The 19,260-nt window shown below is 38.4% G+C and overlaps 2 protein-coding genes across 2 annotated transcripts; both read left to right on the top strand.

The window, feature by feature from the left end:
• Window positions 1–13,050: 13,050 nt before the first annotated feature.
• On the top strand, window positions 13,051–13,572 carry LOC145095648 (uncharacterized). The gene has a single exon (XM_079033489.1). The coding sequence runs from the start codon at window positions 13,051–13,053 to the stop codon at window positions 13,570–13,572; it is 522 nt and encodes a 173-aa protein (XP_078889615.1).
• A 1-nt stretch (window position 13,573) lies between these two features.
• Window positions 13,574–14,779, top strand: LOC145095647 (uncharacterized). Its single transcript, XM_079033488.1, has 2 exons — window positions 13,574–14,330; window positions 14,448–14,779. The coding sequence occupies exons 1-2, from the start codon at window positions 13,574–13,576 to the stop codon at window positions 14,777–14,779; spliced, it is 1,089 nt and encodes a 362-aa protein (XP_078889614.1).
• The last annotated feature ends 4,481 nt before the right edge of the window (window positions 14,780–19,260 follow it).

Below are 19,260 nucleotides of genomic sequence, written 5' to 3'. Positions count from 1 at the left end.
GTCCCCACTAAACTAATAGATCCACTTGTCACCGATAAAGGCAATAGCGGTGACAAATCGTCGCTAATGTGTCACCACTAATGATTCGTCGTTGTTATTGCTCAAATTGTTGCTAATAATATTTGTCTGTCATTAATATGCTTGTCATTGCTAATTCTTGTCGACGCCACTAATGCCTTTATCCAGAACCGGTCCGTTGATTTTAAGAAACATTTGTGAAAATTAATAAAAAGGTCTTTAAATATAATTTTTTTTACTTATAACCAGAATTCATTAATGCTACCATAGTTACTAACATATATCAAAACAAACAAACAGTAGTACAATATGTAATATTATATAACTACATGAGTCACAAGATTTTTGTAACCTTCTTGGAAGCAAAAATAGTTCACTCTTCAAAATCAATGTCATCTAATAACAATATTCATTTAAATATTTGATGAAAATTGAAACTATGAAAGTAGAAATCTAGAAAATCTAATTGACTAAATCAAAATATGATAATTAGAAACATAATTTCTAAAAATAAAATAACAATAATCATTTAAATACTTGATACTTTATGAAAATTAAAACTACGAAGTTGACTAAATCATGACGATTTCGCAATTCCTTCAGCGACGGGACCAAACGTCGGTGAATTATGTTTCTATTCTCTTCTCCAACTATTACGACATCTGTTCCATCTTCGATTTCATGTTTTCAAACTAATGATCATTACAAAGAATTCAGATAACTGGCAATGGAGACTTGGGAAACATCAAATATGTACTGAATAACCTTTGGTAAGAACAAGTGGATGTAATAAGATGAATCAAATTTCAAGAATCTAGAAGATGTGTCTGTTAATGTGTATGTACCGAATTTTAGACTTGGCAAAAGTTGGCACGACACGATAACCTGACACGAAGTTAGCGGGTTAGGGTCAGAGATTTCGACCCGTTTATGTACACGGGTTGACACGACACGACACGAAAAATAAACGGGTAGGGTTAGGGTCAAAATTTTCAACACGAAGATGACTCGATGATGACCCGTTTAATTATATATAACATTTTAAAATTTTTATATTTTATAAATATATTATAATTATAATAAAAACAATACTGGGCTTGTTATTATTTGGGCTACTTAAAAATAAAAACCAATTAAAAGTTAAAACCAATTGATGGTCCAGACGTCCAATACAGTAGGGTTTAGGGTTCACGTTTTTTTTTGTATTCACGTTTCACAATCTTCTATAATCGTATCCTATTTGCTCGATTGCTCCGCCTCCCTCCAACTCGATGGCTCGATCCCTCCTTCAAATCTGTTTCGAGTAGGGTCATTCCAAGTTCAAATCTATTTCGAGTTCACAAATCACGAGTTCAGGCCTGCGATTCATCACCAGGCGCATCTCAGCCTCTCCGTTCTCCGGTTGTCCTTCACAACTCGTCGCCTCTCTCAGGTAGGATCAATTCAATTATTCTTTGTCTTTACAACCAAGTACCAAACTATACAAACCCGACACCCATTTTTCTATTCTTTGTCTTTATTACAGGTAACTACAATGGATGAAGCTATTAATTTGTCTGGCGATGAAGGTGAAGAGGAGGTTGGAAGCGTTCCAAATAAAGCAGAAGTTCCATCTGGTTCTAAAGCTTCTAAGGCTGCTAAAGCTGCTAGAGCTACTAAGGTGAAAGCAAAGAATCTGAAACCAAACTTATCTGATAACCCTGTGAAACGCCAACGTAAGCTTACTTCCCCTGTTTGGAAACATTTTGAAATGATTGATGAATTAGATGAAAATGGAAATATTCAGTGTAAATGCACGAAATGTGGGACTAAATACATTGCTGAAAGTAGTCATGGGACAGGGAATATGCTTAGACATGCTAGGTCCTGTAACACAAATAATTATGCTGATGTTGGTCAACTTTTGATAAAAACCAGCACGAATGGTTCATTGGGAACTCGATCTACCATGTATAAGCATGATGAATTTCGTGAATTAGTTGCAATTGCAATTGCTAGACACAATCTTCCTCTTCAGCTTGTTGAATATGAAGGTATTAGGAACTGTTTTGCTTACTTGAACCCGGAAGTGAAAACCTTTTGTAGAAACACCATAAAAAGTGAGATAAAAACCATGTATTTTGTTGCAAAAAATAAGCTTTGTGATGTGTTGCAATCTATTCCTGGTAGAGTAGCACTAACTTCTGATTTTTGGACTTTTGTGACCACCGATGGGTACTTTTCATTAACTGCTCACTTTGTTGATCAAAATTGGTGTTTGCAAAAGAAAGTTCTTGCTTTTACTCTCATGCCTCCTCCCCATACTGGTGTTGCATTAGCTGAACAGGTTTATGGGTTGTTAAAAGAATGGGGAATTCATAATAAAGTAATGTATATAACCTTAGATAATGCATCTTCGAATGATTCTATGGCTGATGCTTTGAAATTAGATTTGGATTTGTTGTGTGATGGTGATTATTTCCATGTTCGTTGTTGTGCTCACATTATCAACTTGATAGTACAAGATGGTTTAAAGGAATTAGATGAAGCTGTCAAAAAAGTGAGAGAATGTGTTAAGTATTGCAAGGGTTCTCAAAACAGGAAAAATGCGTTTTTACGTGTTGTTCAACATGTTGGTCTTGAGTCCTCTAGAGGGTTAAGACAAGATGTCTCTACTCGTTGGAATTCTACATTTCTCATGCTAGATAATGCATTGTTTTACAAAAAAGCACTTCTTCAAATGGCAAAGACCGATGCTAATTTTGTTCATTGTCCTAGTTCTCAAGAGTGGTCCAAGATTGAAAAAAATTGTAAGTTTTTGCAAGTTTTTCATGAAGTGACTTTAGCCTTCTCGGGTTCCAAGTATCCAACAGCCAATCTTTATTTTCCTAATGTTCTCAAGATAAGATTGCTTTTGAAAGAGGAGGTGGTAAGTAACGATGACTTTATAAAGACCATGGCAACTAGGATGAACTTGAAATTTGACAAATATTGGTCCGAGTTTAGTACAATCATGGGTATTGCTGTTATTTTTGATCCTCGTTACAAGTTTCAAGTTATTGATTGGGCTTTCAAAAAGGTATATGGCAAAACTTCTGATCTCGAGATATATTTGTTTAAAAAAAGTTATTTTCCTTGTTTGATGAGTATGTAGCCATTAATACCAAGTTCAAGGCAAGTGGAAGCTCACCTCCCTCTCCTAAAGTTAATGAAAACTTGTCTGACACGTATATGAGGGTAAAAAATGTTCTTCTTTTGTTTCAATTTTTAATTGTTGTTTTTTTGTTGTCTAACTTTAATCTTTCTATTAGGATTTTGATGAATTTTCTAGTTGCGAGTTAATAACCGATGGTAAATCTGAACTGGAATCGTATTTAGAAGAGCCAAAACTACCTCGAATTGGTGATTTGAATGTGTTGGAATATTGGAAACCCCTTCAAGGACGGTTTCCCATTGTTTCTCAAATGGCTAGAGATATTTTGGCCATTCCAATCTCCAATATTGCTTCCGAATCTGTTTTTAGTATAGGAGGAAGAGTTCTTAATGCTTACCGGAGCTCATTAAAGGCAGAAACCGCTGAAGTACTTGTTTGTCTTAGAGATTGGGCTTTTAAAGAATGTAAGAAACTAAAAAATTCATATACATTTTTTTTTGTTTTTTAGTTTTTGTGTAGGAAATGATAAAAAAAACTGCACATTAAAAATTGCAGTTTTTATTATTAAAAAACTGCACATTAAAAAAAACTGCTTTGTTACTGTTTTTTTTTATAAAAACTACAACTTCATTATTTATTTTTTTCATTTGTATGCTAATATCGATTTTTGTATTTGTAGCATCAATGCAACCTGAAATTGAAGAGTTATGCAACAAGGTTACTACATTGAAGGTTGATGTTGATGAAGATGCAAAGGAAAGTGACACATCTGGTGCTCAAACACAACAATCTGGATTAAGTTGAGGAAGAAGGAAGAAGAAGAAATAGCTTGAAAAAGACTTGATTTGTTTTGAACTTTTAGTCTTTGTTGGTATTAAACTTGTTTTTTTGTTGGATTGTAATATGTTCAATGTTTTGGTCATTTGGATGATTACTTGAAGTCTTGAACTTTCACTTTCTTTTGTTTTTGGTATTTCATGACATTTGGATGATTATTTGAACTTTCCATTTCTTTTGCTTTTTGTTATTTTGTTATTTTGTTTTTGATATTTTTTGACAAATTGACAATGTTAACTTTGGTTTACCATTTTATGTCAAATTCACGGGTCGTGTCGGGTTACACGGGTTGGCGGGTTTCACATTTTTATAGGTTATACGGGTTACACGGGTCGTGTCGGGTTGACACGGTTATAACCGTGTCGTGTCCGTGTCAGCTTTTCCAACCCGTTTATTAAACGTGTCGTGTCCGTGTTAACTACCCTCAACCCGTTTAATGTTCCAACCCGACACGACACGACCCGTTTGCCAGGTCTACCGAATTTCCTTGATACATTGTCATATAAGGATGTTTGGACATTGTGTGAATGTCATAGGGCAGTGGTCGATGTTTATATTGCCCACAAACTTTTGAAAATGGGAATGAGATTTGCTTTTGTGAGATTCTTGAAATCCAAAGAATATGACCATATTGTTAATGATCTGAACTGAATTTAGATCGAGAACTACCACATGTACGCTTCTTGGGGTCAGTTTAATAAGAATGATGAAATTAAAAAGCAATCGGTTGATCAACAGAAAGAAAATGAGGGAATGATGCACTTAATTAGTCAAACTTGGGTACCGGAGTGCACATGAACTCTTATGCATAAATTTTAAATGGTTCAAATAAGGTGGATACTAACCAGAATGTAAACTCAATCCCACAAATCAAGAACCTATAAAATATGGCAGCTAAGTTGCAGGATTTTGACCTATTGGTGATTCATGATGCAGCTACTATTGTAGTAGGAAAGGTGCGTGACATAAATGTTATATAAGGTTTGTCATAAGGAGGGATTTCTGATAGGTTTTAGGTAAAACAAATAAACTAGAAAAACAATTCCTAAGTTCACATGCAACCTACTTTGGATCTATGTTTTATCTATTGAACATACAACTTTGAATTGCATAACAAGAACCCTAGAGGAGAGAGGCTATAATCGAAATTTACAACCTAGGGTTTAGTAATTACATACCTTTCAATTGTTATAGTAAACAATTGATAATTCCCTTGATCTTGATCTTGATCTTCTTGGAAGCTTAGCACCACAAGTGTAATGCCTCTAATGGAATCACACCCAAACTAGCAAGAAGGAAAGTAGAGGAGAGAGGGGAGAGGGAGTATGCAAAATTTCGGCCCTTAGGGTTTCTTCAAAAGAAAGAGTGACCAAAACATGAACCAGGAGGCTCCTTATATAGCTGAGGGATCTAGGGTTTAGGGGAAACCCTAGTTATCCTTTGCTTAGGGCCTAAGCAAACCCAAGGGCCTTATCCAAGCCCCTATGGACGAAATTATTAGGGTTTCCCCTAAAGATTTCGTCCACCCTTATCCAAGGGGGTTCTAGAGCCTTCCACTCAACTATTAGATAATTGCAAACTAGTCCCTGCACCTTATAATCAATTCTTTTAACCCCAAAATTAATTCTAATTAATTTCTGGCTAACAATTAATTAAACAAAATGATTTCTTATTAATATATTAATCTTTTAACATATTAATAAATTCATTTATATTAATTTATTAATCTTATAATAAATTAATATCTCTCCTTTCATAATTTCCTTGTCTGGTTGCTAGGTTTGAGGGCAACCCAAAAGGACTGTGCTGCTATCAATTCAAGTACATACCATATGGGCTTAGACACCTAATCCAACAATTTCATGACCTAAATATTGCATACTTGGGAGGTGATTGGGTTTGGATTGAATTTAAGAAACAAAATACTCGTATTAAATTCAAACAATGCACTTCGTTACAAGAATACTTTTCAGAATTGAAACCGCTTCAAAAGAACTTTGTAATGGGTAATCATATTATATGGGTGGAGGTAGTGGGGTTACCTTTGTGTGCTTTGGCACCATCCTTTTTTAAGAAGGTAGCTTCTAAGTGGAGGAAGTGATGTTTATTTATGAATATGAGGATGGACTGAATGGAATTGGAAGAGTCTATATTAAACCAAGAACATGGATAAAGTGGAGTCTAAAATATGTGTAGATATAGGTGGAGAAAATTTCAATGTTTCAATTACGGTCGTGGAAATTTGGATACCATCTATTGTACACCTTGATCAAAATAATGAAGGCAGTGATGAGAATTTGGATTCTAAATCGGAATTTGTTTCAGATTCAGCAAGCGAGGAGGGTGAACTAAGGGAGGAGGTTCATGTTTAGGAGCCTTTCATTTGTAATGAATTGAATAACGATGCTCTTAAAAAACAACGAGGGGAGAATACACAAATTAATGGCAAATCACAGGAAGGGGGTGAAAATAGGCCACATGTGGATAATTTGAAAAAAAAACTATGGTTGAAGGAATTATAGAAAATATTACTTCAGAAGAGGATAATAACAAAAAGAAGAAAAATCTTAATAAGAGATAGGGGATGAACACTCGAATGACCAGTTTGTGGTGTAGGAAGTTAATTAGGTATGTAAATGTGGGGGTAGTTCCTCGTCTATTTCAAAACCTCCTGGATTTGAAGACTTTGAGTTTTGGAAAGGAGAGTAATGCAAATTTTGAAAATGGTGGAGTCACTAGATCTTCACTTTTGAAAGCTTTTTTTCTAGTTCAGTGGGGTCGAAAGGAAAAAATATTTCCTAATATGTGTCACTTTCTTTGATGGAAAATGATGGGATATCCTTGGTTGATGTTATGTCTCGCTTTATAGAAGTGGGAAACACCCTTGGGTATAAAATGACAATGTAACATCCCAAAATGCCAATAAAAAAATTTCATTTTAAACATCGAGTCATACAACCAATTGTTCCAAAACCAAATAAAGTAAAAGTGTATTTTTCAAACATCAGAGTTTCTCAAAAGTAACCAATGTAGAAAAAGCCATCAAGGGATGCGGTGCAGTCAAGCCAGACTCTTCCTTTTGAAACTAGAAGTAGCTGAAAAATGTTAAATCACAAACCGCAAGCACAAAGCTTAGTGAGTTCCCCAAAATACCACATACCATACATACATTGCCCATCGGCTACCTCTATGGTCATGCATACAAGTTCCATGGACTAACCCCATGGTCTTTCATACCATTTCCATGGATTGCCCCCATGGTATTCCCTTGTAGTGCCTTGAATACCCCAATGTCTTACACATAAGTGCCATGGGCTACCCCCATGGTCTTTCATACAAATTTCACTGGCTACCCCTAGGGTCTTCCATGCAAGTATCACAAGGACAACTAACATCCTACATAACACAATCCAGTGGGCCAGCATTGGTGCCTTCGACCTATGAGTACAGTGAGAAGACTCACCTCAACCCTGAAGATAACATAAACCACCCACTCGATTTGAGGATATCAAGCCTCCCCTTGCTAAACATAACCACAATAAAACCCTGATTAACAATCAAGGAAATGACTAGCCCACAGAAGTTATAGGCTCATAATTAAATCTCCTTTGGAAAAAAGACCATTTTTCCCTTCCCATATTAAGTCCCACCATGGTTGACCAAAAGTCAAATCGGTCAAAAATTCAACGGTCAACCCACAATTGACTTATGCCCATCGTAGCTAATCTACGCCCAGTGTAAAGCTACACCCTGCATAGCTAGGTTATACACTGCGTAGATTAATCCCAAAACTTCTATTAAGCTCTTAATATATCAAGCCAAACTCCCAAACTCCCATATATGATATATAAATGAATGTCTTAATGGATAAAGTCTATGGCATTATCCTTTTGCATGTCCAAGAAGAACATACAAACAAACTCTAAGTCTATATTAACACATTTTGCTCAAGAACTCATGCATGGATGGATGGGAGTGCTCAAGTTCTCATTTTTATGACTCTATATCCTCAAACACATCAGAAGGAGGCATTCAAATGGTCTCGAGTAATCCATACTCACAAGGACCAAGATTATGGGACAAAAAGCATAAAAACCATGAACTAATTAGATCTATCAAAAGGAACATCAAGATGCAAGATTGGTACCTTCTGGAGATAGGTGATGAAGTGCAAAGTCTAGATCTATAAAGATTGAAGCTTACACATGCTTCTCAATTGGACTCCTTCTTCAAGATTTCACACAAAAATCACACTAATGCTTCCAAAACTCATCTTGGTGGCTAGGGTTTCAAAGGAACGATATGAGGTGATGGAGGAGGGTAATGGGAAGGGTTCCAAGAAGTTAGAGCCCTTAAATAGGGCCGAAAACCTTAGGGTTAGGGTTTTTGTCAGCAGCGGCTACGCCCTGCATAGCAAAACCTACGCCATGCATAGATCAATAAAAACGCGTTCCTCATTCAGCATCTACGCTCTACGTAAGGAAAAAACCCTAACTTCCAATTCAACTTCAAATAGCCATAACGTGTTCATTTCAACTCCATTTTTGGTGTTCATTATATGCACTAAAATGTATTGAAGAACCCCACAATTCTATCTTGTTACTTTTGGCTTAACACATGTTGAACTAAAACCATAATCCATGCAAGAAGCCCAACATATAACTTTTCCCATTTTACCCTTTGGTTTGAGCACATGAATCAAGAGCTTAGATTTCATGACCAATATTTTCATCCTTTAATAAGGTCTAAACTTTACTTCCCTAAAGCCCAAAGCCTTTTCTTTATCGATTTACGGCCCACAAACCATGGATTAAGAAATATCCTGAAAAAGGGTGTCACAACTCTCCCCTACCTAAACTAGATTTCCTTCTCAAAATCATTCTTTACAACTTATTATACTACAATAGCCGACCCTGACTGAACTTTCCTGAATCCAAAACAAAACTAAGAAACCACCTCCCACGGACGACTACCTTCCAACACTACTACAAAACCAATCATTGCAAAATTCATATGTCTTGACAATGAAACGAACCCCAACACGCCTCCCTTAACTAATCAAAGAGAACATATAACTACTATGGCTGAAATATGAAACCCTTATACCATGCCTGACTTCCAAACATGCATAATCATTCAAACCACATCCATAATGACTCTAATTCGTAACCTGAACAAATCAAAACCCTTTTGATTGTGAATTATGTCACTGATAACTGGTAAATAGGATCCATGGCCATTCGCTAATGTTGATAACCTTGCACTCTAATAGAAAAGCTACTCCTAACACAAGGCTCAACTATTGGTGTCATGCCAACATCTACCTCATATACTGCTAACCAAAATTCGCATATTCGACCTACCCGAGATCTCTTGGTTCCATGCTGTCCTACAATTAAACTAGGATGTAGAATCCCTGGCTGATTGTTGAAACTGACAACTTCACACACAAGGTAGCACAACGAGACTTCGACCAAGTGTCTAACCGAAAAAGGATACTCTAGCCTATCTGCCAACATGGATCTAACCGTCCACAAATCTAAAAAAATGATGACTTAACCATCCAACACACGAACCATCAAAAAGTATGTTGCACTTCAGGTGAGTGTTGCGGCCAAGCCATAGTCTTACATCCCACTTGGCCCCAATCGACCCACAATTTATCCCAATACTATGAATGTTGTGGCCCACTGATAGTTTCATTTCATTTACTTCTTTTTATAGTTTATTTTAGCATATTTCATCCATAATCTAGTTAATTTTCATGCATATTTTCCTTTTTGTTATTTTATGACTATTTCGGGCACTTTCTAGTTTTGTGAGCTTTATTGCAGATTTCATGGAGACTAGTGGAGCGGGAATGTTCGGGACGTATGGAAAGCGATGGAAATTGGTGGAAAACAAGTATCTTAGGCTTGATGGGTGGTGGAGATGATGCATGGGGCGAGCTTGATGATTATTTGAAGGCTTGGAGAGAAATAAACATTTAAATTTGCAAGATGTGGGAGTATATTCAAGCGTGCATAGATTATTAATCGGGCGAGTTTACGAGCTATGAATCATTTGGAGAAGCCAAATTGGGCTTAAATTGAAGAAAACTTGAAGAAAAATGGGCTAGGAGCTGATTGGACTCGAACTGGGCCAAGTGGGCTAAGCTATGGAGGCCCACAACCTCAAAGATGCTACATTCTGGGACCACCCGCGCAACCCACCCGTGCAACAGCACGCAGGTCGCGCAACCTCCTGCAGGGGCAATTCCGGAAATTCTTCTTTTGAGATATATGGGGAGGTTTGGTGTGCCACTTTTCTCAACACTTGGACATCCGATTTTTGAAGATTCTCTCTAGAGTTTTGAAGACTTTTGAAGGCCAAGAACACTTGAAGAACATCATCTTTTTACCTCTTGATTCTTGTTTAATGTTTGGTACAATCTCCTCTAACTTTGTTTCTTTGAGTTTAGTCATGCTTGGCTAAACTAATCTTGGTTGAATCCTTTGAACTTTTGTTGAATGTTGAAGAATCCATAAACTTGTTCTTAAATCTTTATGGAAATGTTTTTTGTTTTATCATATTATCACTACTAGTATGTTTTTATTCATGAGTTTAAATGTGTTTGTAGTGATTAGTTAGCTAATTTCTTGATTAAGTAAAGGATCCTCAAATTAGCAAGCAACAAATGATTTTTGTGTTGTTTTTGCTTCACACACTCTTAAAAACATTTCCTCCAACATGGAGGTGAAAGCATTTGACCCCTCTTGGATTTGGTGACTTTTTGGTTCTTAATGCTAGTTGACTTTCACTAATTACATGCTATTTGGAATTAGTGACTTTGACTAAGGAAATTGTTATGAGCTTCTCTAGCCATTTCAACAATTAAGAAAAGTCTAGGTAATCTCAAGCTCCTTGGATTACTATAGCCAAATTAAGGATTTAAATCAAAGTATTGCATCATTGGATTCTAATGATATGTTCATCAAAAGTCAAAGTGAGGAAACTTTAAGTCAACCATCTCTCCCTTATTGATTTTACACCAAACCCTTATTTTTGTTGAAATTGTCTATTTAAATCATAGTTAATTCTAGTTTGTTTCAAGTATTTCAAAACACCAAAACCCCCCATTTTATTTTTATTGTTATTTTACAAGTATTTTTACAAAGAGATCTTTCATAGAGTTATAAATTGAACCAATCTTCGTGGATTCGATCCCTTTACCACTATACACTATTTTAGTGTGTAATAATTAGGGTTATTAATTTTGTTGGCCTCGACAACCACCAAAAATTTTTGGCACCGTTGCCGGGGATTGGTTTATTTTTAATCAATTTGTTTCTCTATGCCCAGATCTCAGCGTACAGGTGACTTGATTTACAACCCAGAAATTGAAAAAGAAGCAAGGCGTTTGGCGAAGGAAAAACGAGTTGAACGTGGTCAAACTTCTAACCCCCACGGGGACCCGGAGGTTGAAACCGCTTCATTAAGTGATATAGAACCCGATTCTAGTCCCGACCCTCACCAAGAAATTCCCGAAACACCACCCCTACAACAAAATCCACCCATTATTGAACCAATTACAATGGCGGACGGAGGAGAAGCTCCCGAGAGAACCTTGAGGCAAATGATGGAGACCGATGTCACAAACTCTAACCAGTATCAATTACCCGGTTTTGGAAGTAGGTTTGGACTTGAAGTCAAGTTTAGTCCATCACCTACCAACTTTTCATGGATTGGAAAATGAAGACCCTCATAAGCATTTGAAGATGTTCCACATTATTTGCACTAGCATGAAGCCACAAGGGTCAACCGATGACCAAATCAAGCTAAGGGCGTTCCCCTTTTCATTAGCCGATAGAGCAAAAGATTGGTTATTCTATCTTCCACTGGGGTCGATCAACTCATGGACCAACATGGCAAGAGCTTTCCTTGATAAGTTCTATCCTGCTTCAAGAGTCTCAAGTCTTAGAAATGAGATTTGTGGAATCCGCCAAGGTCAAAATGAGACTTTCCATGATTATTGGGAGATGTTCAATAACTTGTGCTATAGTTGCCCCCAACACCAAATTCCGGAACAACTCCTCATTCAACACTTATATGAGGGATTGTTGCCAATGGAGAAAAGACTAGTTGATGCCTCAAGTGGTGGAGATGTCTTTAGTAAAACCCCACAACAAACAAGACAACTTTTCAACACCATAGCCGCGAATTCACAACATTTTGGCCCTCGCCAAGATATGAAAAGAGACACACAACACAAAGTCAATGAAGTGGGAACATCAAATCTTGAGTCTCAAATCAAAGATCGAACCTCCGTTGTCCAAAAGCTAGCCATGGGAAAAACTCCACAAGTGATGGTTTGTGGATTATGTGCAACAATGGGACATCCTATGGATATGTGTCCCATCCTTCAAGAAGATGCGGAGCATGTGAATGCCACGGGAGAGTTCCAAAACTACCACAACAAACCATCCGGTTACCAAAATGCATATAATTCAAGTTGGAAGCCAAATCCCAACATGAGCTACAACCCAAGACCATTGCCTCAAAATGCATTGGTTAGACCATCCTATCCACCACCACAACCTCATTACCAACATCAACAACCGCACTATCAACCCAAATCACACTCTCCACATCATCATCAACAACCTCCTCAATCTCAACCAAGTAGCTCCGGAATGTCTCTTGAAGACATTGTCAAATCTCTAGCCACTAGTACCCAGCAATTCTAAAAAGAGACAAGGACTAGTATCTCCAACCTTGAAGCACAAATGGGAGATATAGTTACATCCATAAGCAAGTTAGAATCCCATGGTAAACTCCTTTCTCAAACCGAAAAGAACCCAAATGTCAATGTGGTGACCTTGAGAAGTGGCAAACAAGTCGGAGAAAGTAGTTCAAAGAAGAAGCCGAGGGAAGAAGAGGAAGAGATAGAAGTTATTCCCGTTGAAGTACCTATAATCAAGAATGATGCACAAGCCGGAGTTCCAAAGAAGACTGCCCCTCTAGTAACACCAATAGCCACTCAACCACCGTTCCCCTCCCGACTTGCAACTTCAAAGAAGAATATGGAGGAGAAAGAGATTTTGGACACCTTCCGAAAGGTGGAAGTAAACATCCCTTTACTTGATGCAATCAAGCAAATCCCAAGATATGAAAAGTTCTTGAAAGAACTTTGTACCAACAAGAGGAATTTGAAGGGAAATGAGAAAATTTTGATGAATGAAAACACATTCGTGGTTTTACAAAGGAAACTGCCACCCAAGTGCAAAGATCCTAGAATGTTCACGGTTCCTTGCAAGATTGGAGATGTCACTTTTAGTAGTGCTATGCTTGATCTTGGTGCCTCTATCAATGTCATGCCCTATTCAGTGTATGAATCATTAAATGTCGGACCCTTAAGTGAAACTGGTGTCATAATCTCTCTTGCGGATATATCAAGTGTCTTTCCTAGAGGTGTTTTGGAAGATGTCCTAGTGCAAGTGAACCAATTGGTCTTCCCGACGAATTTCTATGTAATTGATCTAGATGAGCAAGTGTCCTCCAAATCGGCTCTAATCTTGCTTGGGAGACCGTTTGATGACGGCTAGGATGAAGATCGATGTGTATGCGGGAAGTTTGACAATGGAGTTTGATGGCGAAACAATCAGTTTTAATATTTATGATGCCATGAGATATCCTAGTGATGTTTCATCTTTGTACTTTCTTGATGTTGTTGAGCCAATTACTCAAGAATTGTTTGAGTTATCTAACGGTGATATGTTGGAGATGATCTTAAGCAAGGGATTCGATTGTGGGAAGCTAGCCGAGCAATTAAAGCTTTATTCTTTGGATACGAAAGTTGAGAAGTTGGTAAATAAAATGGAGATGAAAAAATCTACAAGATTAGATGTCAAGCAAATTGAATTGCCCTCAACTCATACAAAATTGCCTCCATCCCTTGTTCAACCACCCGAATTGGAATTGAAGGTCTTACCTCAACACTTGAAGTATGCCTACTTAGGAAAGAATGAAACCCTTCCAGTTATCATTTCAACTCACTTAACCGAATTTGAAGAAGAACAACTCATCAAGGTGTTGAAGGAGCATAAAGAAGCCATGGGTTGGATGATTGCGGATATTAAAGGATTGAGCCCCTCCACTTGTTTGCACAAGATCTTAATGGAGGATGAATGCAAGCCAAGTAGAGATGCGCAGAGAAGGTTGAATCCGCCAATGATGGAAGTTGTGAAGAAAGAGATATTAAAACTTGCGGGGATGATTTATCCAATCTTGGATAGCAAGTGGGTGAGCCCGGTGCAAGTCGTTCCAAAGAAGACAGGAATCACAGTGGTCGAGAACAACAAAGGTATGATGGTCCCCACCTGTGTGCAAAACGGGTGGAGAGTATGTATTGACTACCGTAAACTCAATGCAAGCACACGAAAAGATCATTTCCCATTGTCTTTCATTGACCAAATGTTAGAAAGGTTGGCCGGGAAATCTCATTATTGTTGTCTCGACGGGTATTCCGGTTTTCACCAAATCCCGGTGGCACCGGAAGACCAAGAAAAGACGACATTTACATGTCCATTTGGTACTTTTGCATACCGGAGAATGCCATTTGGATTGTGTAATGCCCTGGCCACTTTCCAACGTTGTATGGTTAGTATCTTTTCCGAATACGTTGAAAACATAATTGAGGTTTTTATGGATGATTTCACGGTATATGACAACTCTTTTCAAGAATGTTTGACTAATCTCACAAAATTTTTAAAAAGATGCATTGAAACAAACTTGGTTTTGAATTTTGAGTAATGTCATTTCATGGTGAGTCAAGGTCTCATTTTGGGTCACATTGTGTCTAAAAAGGGAATTGAGGTAGATAAGGCCAAAATTGATGTTATTCAAAGCTTACCTTACCCGACTTGTGTTCGGGAAGTTCGTTCTTTTTTGGGCCATGCAGGTTTCTACCGAAGGTTCATCAAGGATTTTTCAAAGATGACAAGACCAATGTGCCAACTCTTTCAAAAGGAGGTCGATTTCGAGTTCAATGAGGCGTGCAAAGAAGCTTTTGACAAGTTCAAAGAGTTGCTTACATCCGCTCCCATCATGCAAGCACCAAATTGGGATCTCCCCTTTGAGATCATGTGTGATGCAAGCAACTATGCGATAGGCGCCGTTTTGGGTCAAAAGAATGGGAGGGCCTCCCACGTGATCTATTATGCATCAAGGACACTAGACAATGCTCAAAGCAACTACTCTACCATAGAGAATGAGTTATTGGCCATAGTGTTCGCCTTGGAGAAATTTAGACAATACCTATTTGGTACCAAGGTCATAGTGTATTCGGATCATGCATCACATAAGTACCTGATGACGAAGAAAGATGCAAAGCCGAGACTCATCTGGTGGATCCTACTGTTACAAGAATTTGACTTGGAAATCCGGGACAAGAGCGGATGCGAGAACCTCGTTGCTGATCATCTAAGCCGGATCACTTCAAATGAAACTCCTCTCCCATTGCAGGACGAGTTTCCGGATGAGCATCTCTTTTCCCTTACTCAATCTATTCCTTGGTATGCCGATATCGTTAACTTTTTGGTCACAAAAAGGTATCCCGACACATTCACTCGTGCTCAAAAAGACAAGTTGAAAAGTGATGCAAAATACTATGTGTGGGATGAACCTTATTTGTGGAAACATTGTCCCGATCAAATCATTAAGCAATGTGTACCCCAACAAAAGCACCAATCCATTTTGCAATTCTGTCATGAATTTGCTTGTGGGGGACACTTAGGACCTAGTCGGACTTTGAGAAAGGTCCTTGAGTGTGGATTATTTTGGCCAACCATGTCACGCGATTGTTATATGTTTTGCAAAAGTTGTGAGCGGTGCTAAAGGACGGGAAACATTTCGCAAAAGAACCAAATGCCCCAAAATCCAATCCTTGTTTGTGAAAATTTTGACGTATGGGGGATTGATTTCATGGGCCCATTTCCCGTCTCATTTGGCAACGTTTATATTTTACTCGCGGTTGACTATGTTTCTAAATGGGTTGAAGCCAAAGCCATAAGATCGGACGATGCCAAAACGGTTATCAAGTTTTTAAAGTCTAATGTTTTTGCGAGATTTGGTGTGCTTAGGGCTTTGATTAGTGATAGAGGGACGCACTTTTGCAACAAAATGGTGGAGGCTCTATTGAAGAAGTATCACGTGACCCGTCGTGTCTCTACTGCCTATCACCCTCAAACGAATGGTCAAGCGGAGGTCTCGAATCGTGAAGTGAAGTCTATTCTAGAGAAAACAGTGAATCCGACAAGGAAAGATTGGAGTTTGAGGCTTGACGATGCCTTATGGGCCTATCAGATCGCTTATAAGACCCCGATAGGAATGTCGCCCTTCAGATTAGTTTTTGGAAAATCATGTCATCTTCCCCTCGAGTTAGAACACCGAGCGTTTTGGGCAGTCAAGAAATGCATAGGAAACTTCAACTCCAAGAGCTAGAAGAATTGAGAAATGACTCCTATGAAAACTCAAGGATTTATAAGGAGAAAACGAAGCTCATCCACGACAAGTCCTTCACCTGGAAGAATTTTGAACCAGGACATAGGGTCTTACTTTACCATTCACGGTTGAAGTTATTCCCGGGAAAATTAAGATCAAGGTGGATTGGCCCATTTGTTGTAATAAAGACTTTTGACCATGGAGCGGTCGAAATCCAAAATGAAGAAACGGGACAAATTTTCAAAGTCAATGGGCACCGATTAAAGCCATTCTATGAAGGTTTTAATGCAAGTGTTATTGAAATCATCCACTTGGATGTCCTGGTGTGTTGAACCAAGCTAGAAGGACGTCTCGCCTAAGACGTTAAAGAGGGGCATTTTTGGAAAGCTTTATACTTTCATGTTTCTACGTTCGAGTAAAGAAGTTTTGAAAATGTTTTGATGCGTCTTTTGAAGTCATTTTTGAAGAAATCAAGAGTTTCTAGGTGTTTGGGGCCTTCTGAATCAAGAACTAGTGATGAAATGGAAGAAAACAGAGAAAAATCGAGAACCGGGAGCAGGATGTTGCGCGACCCGCGAATGGGTGCGCAGCTGGTGTGCGCGGCCGGCCTTCAACTTGCGACACAAATCAGACCCTTAACTGCATGATCTGCGCGACCCGCATGCCCCCTCTGCGGGACCCGCGTGCTGCTTTGACGACCAACCCTTATTTTGTTGACCAGCTTTGACTTTCGTTGACCAGGTGGTTTAATGAGTTGACCAACGTTGACCGGGTGTTGACCACACTTGAATATGGATTGAAAACCTCCAGAAACTCTTCTTCTTCATTTCATTCTCTCAAACACCCACTATTCTCTCTCAAACTCTCAAGAACACATAAACCCACTTTTCACTAAAATTCGATTTCCCGGAGTTCCACCGGTTGGAATCCGATGAGACCACCACCATTCTTCACTATTTTCCGTGCTCTACAAACCCCACCCGAAATTTACTCCGATCCATTGCCGGGTTTAGGGGCTCCACCACCACCCAACTCGTCAGAAAATTCAAGATTGTCGGAGTTCTACCGGTCGTAATTTCACGAAACCACTGCCACAGGCATTTCCCGCCGCCCGACCCTCCGATATAGGTCATTTCCGCCCTTTCCTTAAGCATTAAGGACAATGCTTGTTCTTAAGCTTGGGGTGGGGCATTTCCCTTATCTTTTACTTTTTCATGCATTTTTAACTAGGTTGCATAACATTTTAGTTTTAAGCTAATTTTTATTCATTTTTTTCTCTTATTTATATAAAATTCCAAAAAGATTTTATTTTCTTCTTTTTCACCTTTTATATTTTTGCATAACATTTAGCTTAGGCATTAACATTCATGCATTTTTGTTGTCTGTTTATTCTCACCCCCTGGATGTCATGGAATAGGTTCACAGTTATTGTATCATTATTGGTTCAGGATCTTGTTGTTATCTCACCCACCGAACCAGGACTATTAGCTGTAGTTTGGGATCTCCTACTTGGGATCAGATGTTGGTAGCTTAAAGGGGTAAGTGATCATGGACAGGTAGTTTTCATGAAGAATTATGCATACAATACTAATGACTGTAGGATATACTATAGCAATGGATGTCTTAGCCTTGCGGTCACTACCGCCGAGAGGATCACACTTGATCATGTTTGAACCGTTAGGATGAAGCACTAGTGCTTGTCCCCGAGTAGAATCCATATCCGGTCTTTTTACATCACCATATCTTTTTGCGATTTTCTTAGGATTTTAGAGAAGTCTTTTTGTTCGCATGTGGACATTTTCATTATTTAAAAAAAAATCACAAGTTTGAAGAGGAGCTTACATTATATCTTTATGCTCCACACGTGGTCATTTTCTCGCTTAGACCATTCGGATTATATTACTACCCTTTCGGTTCCACTTACACACTTTAGGAACCAAATTTTGAGTCAAAGGGTTATCTTGTTAAAAATTTCGATTGTTATTACATTACCTTCAAGTATGGTGACAAAAAAAGGGCAGGCAAATTCCCAGCTATAGAAATCTGAGAAGGGTGACCGGTTCAATTATTGAACTAAATTTTCTAACATTTTGGTCACCCGCCGTTTGATATTCATTTATTTAGGTATGTTTTATTGCATATAGATCGAGTTGTTTTTCGCAAATTGGTGATGTTAGGGAGACTGTCGAGTCGGATACTATGGGAGGTTTGGGCCAACACTAAGTGAGCTTATTCCTACAACGGTGCCAGAGCGATTAAACCTAGTTACACATGAGAGAAACCGGAAGACGTGAGATCAGAGTGTACACTTAAAGAAGAGCTCCACACGAGCCCATCCAACTGCTTTCTCCCTGAATCCAAAACAAAACTGAGAAATCACCTCCCACGGACGACTACCTTCCAACACTACTACAAAACCAATCATTGCAAAATTCATATGTCCTGACAATGAAACGAACCCCAACATGCCTCCCTTAACTAATCAAAGAGAATATATAACTACTCTGGCCGAAATATGAAACCCTTATACCATGCCTGACTTCCAAACATGCAAAATCATTCAAACCACATCCAGAATGACTCTAATTCGTAACCCGAACCCCAATCAAAACCCTTTTGATCGTGAATTATATCACTGATAACTGGTAAATAGGATCCATGGCCATTCACTAATGTTGATAACCTTGCACTCTAATAGAAAAGCTACTCCTAACACAAGGCTCAACTATTGGTGTCATGCCAACATCTACCTCATATACTGCTAACCAAAATTCGCATATTCGAACTACCCG

The sequence above is a fragment of the Lactuca serriola genome, chromosome 3 (genome assembly GCF_051521515.1).
Source record: "Lactuca serriola cultivar US96UC23 chromosome 3, Lser_US96UC23_V15, whole genome shotgun sequence".
NCBI lineage: Eukaryota > Viridiplantae > Streptophyta > Magnoliopsida > Asterales > Asteraceae > Lactuca > Lactuca serriola.
This window is presented reverse-complemented; position numbering and strand designations above follow the sequence as displayed.

Bases quoted from the DNA above. Each gene is read 5' to 3' on its own strand.
- LOC145095648 (XM_079033489.1), top strand. From the start codon at position 13,051: ATGGAGGAGAAAGAGATTTTGGACACCTTCCGAAAGGTGGAAGTAAAC.
- LOC145095647 (XM_079033488.1), top strand. From the start codon at position 13,574: ATGAAGATCGATGTGTATGCGGGAAGTTTGACAATGGAGTTTGATGGC. The intron at 14,331-14,447 runs GTATGATGGTCC...ACCAAATGTTAG, and splicing joins AGTGGTCGAGAACAACAAAG to AAAGGTTGGCCGGGAAATCT.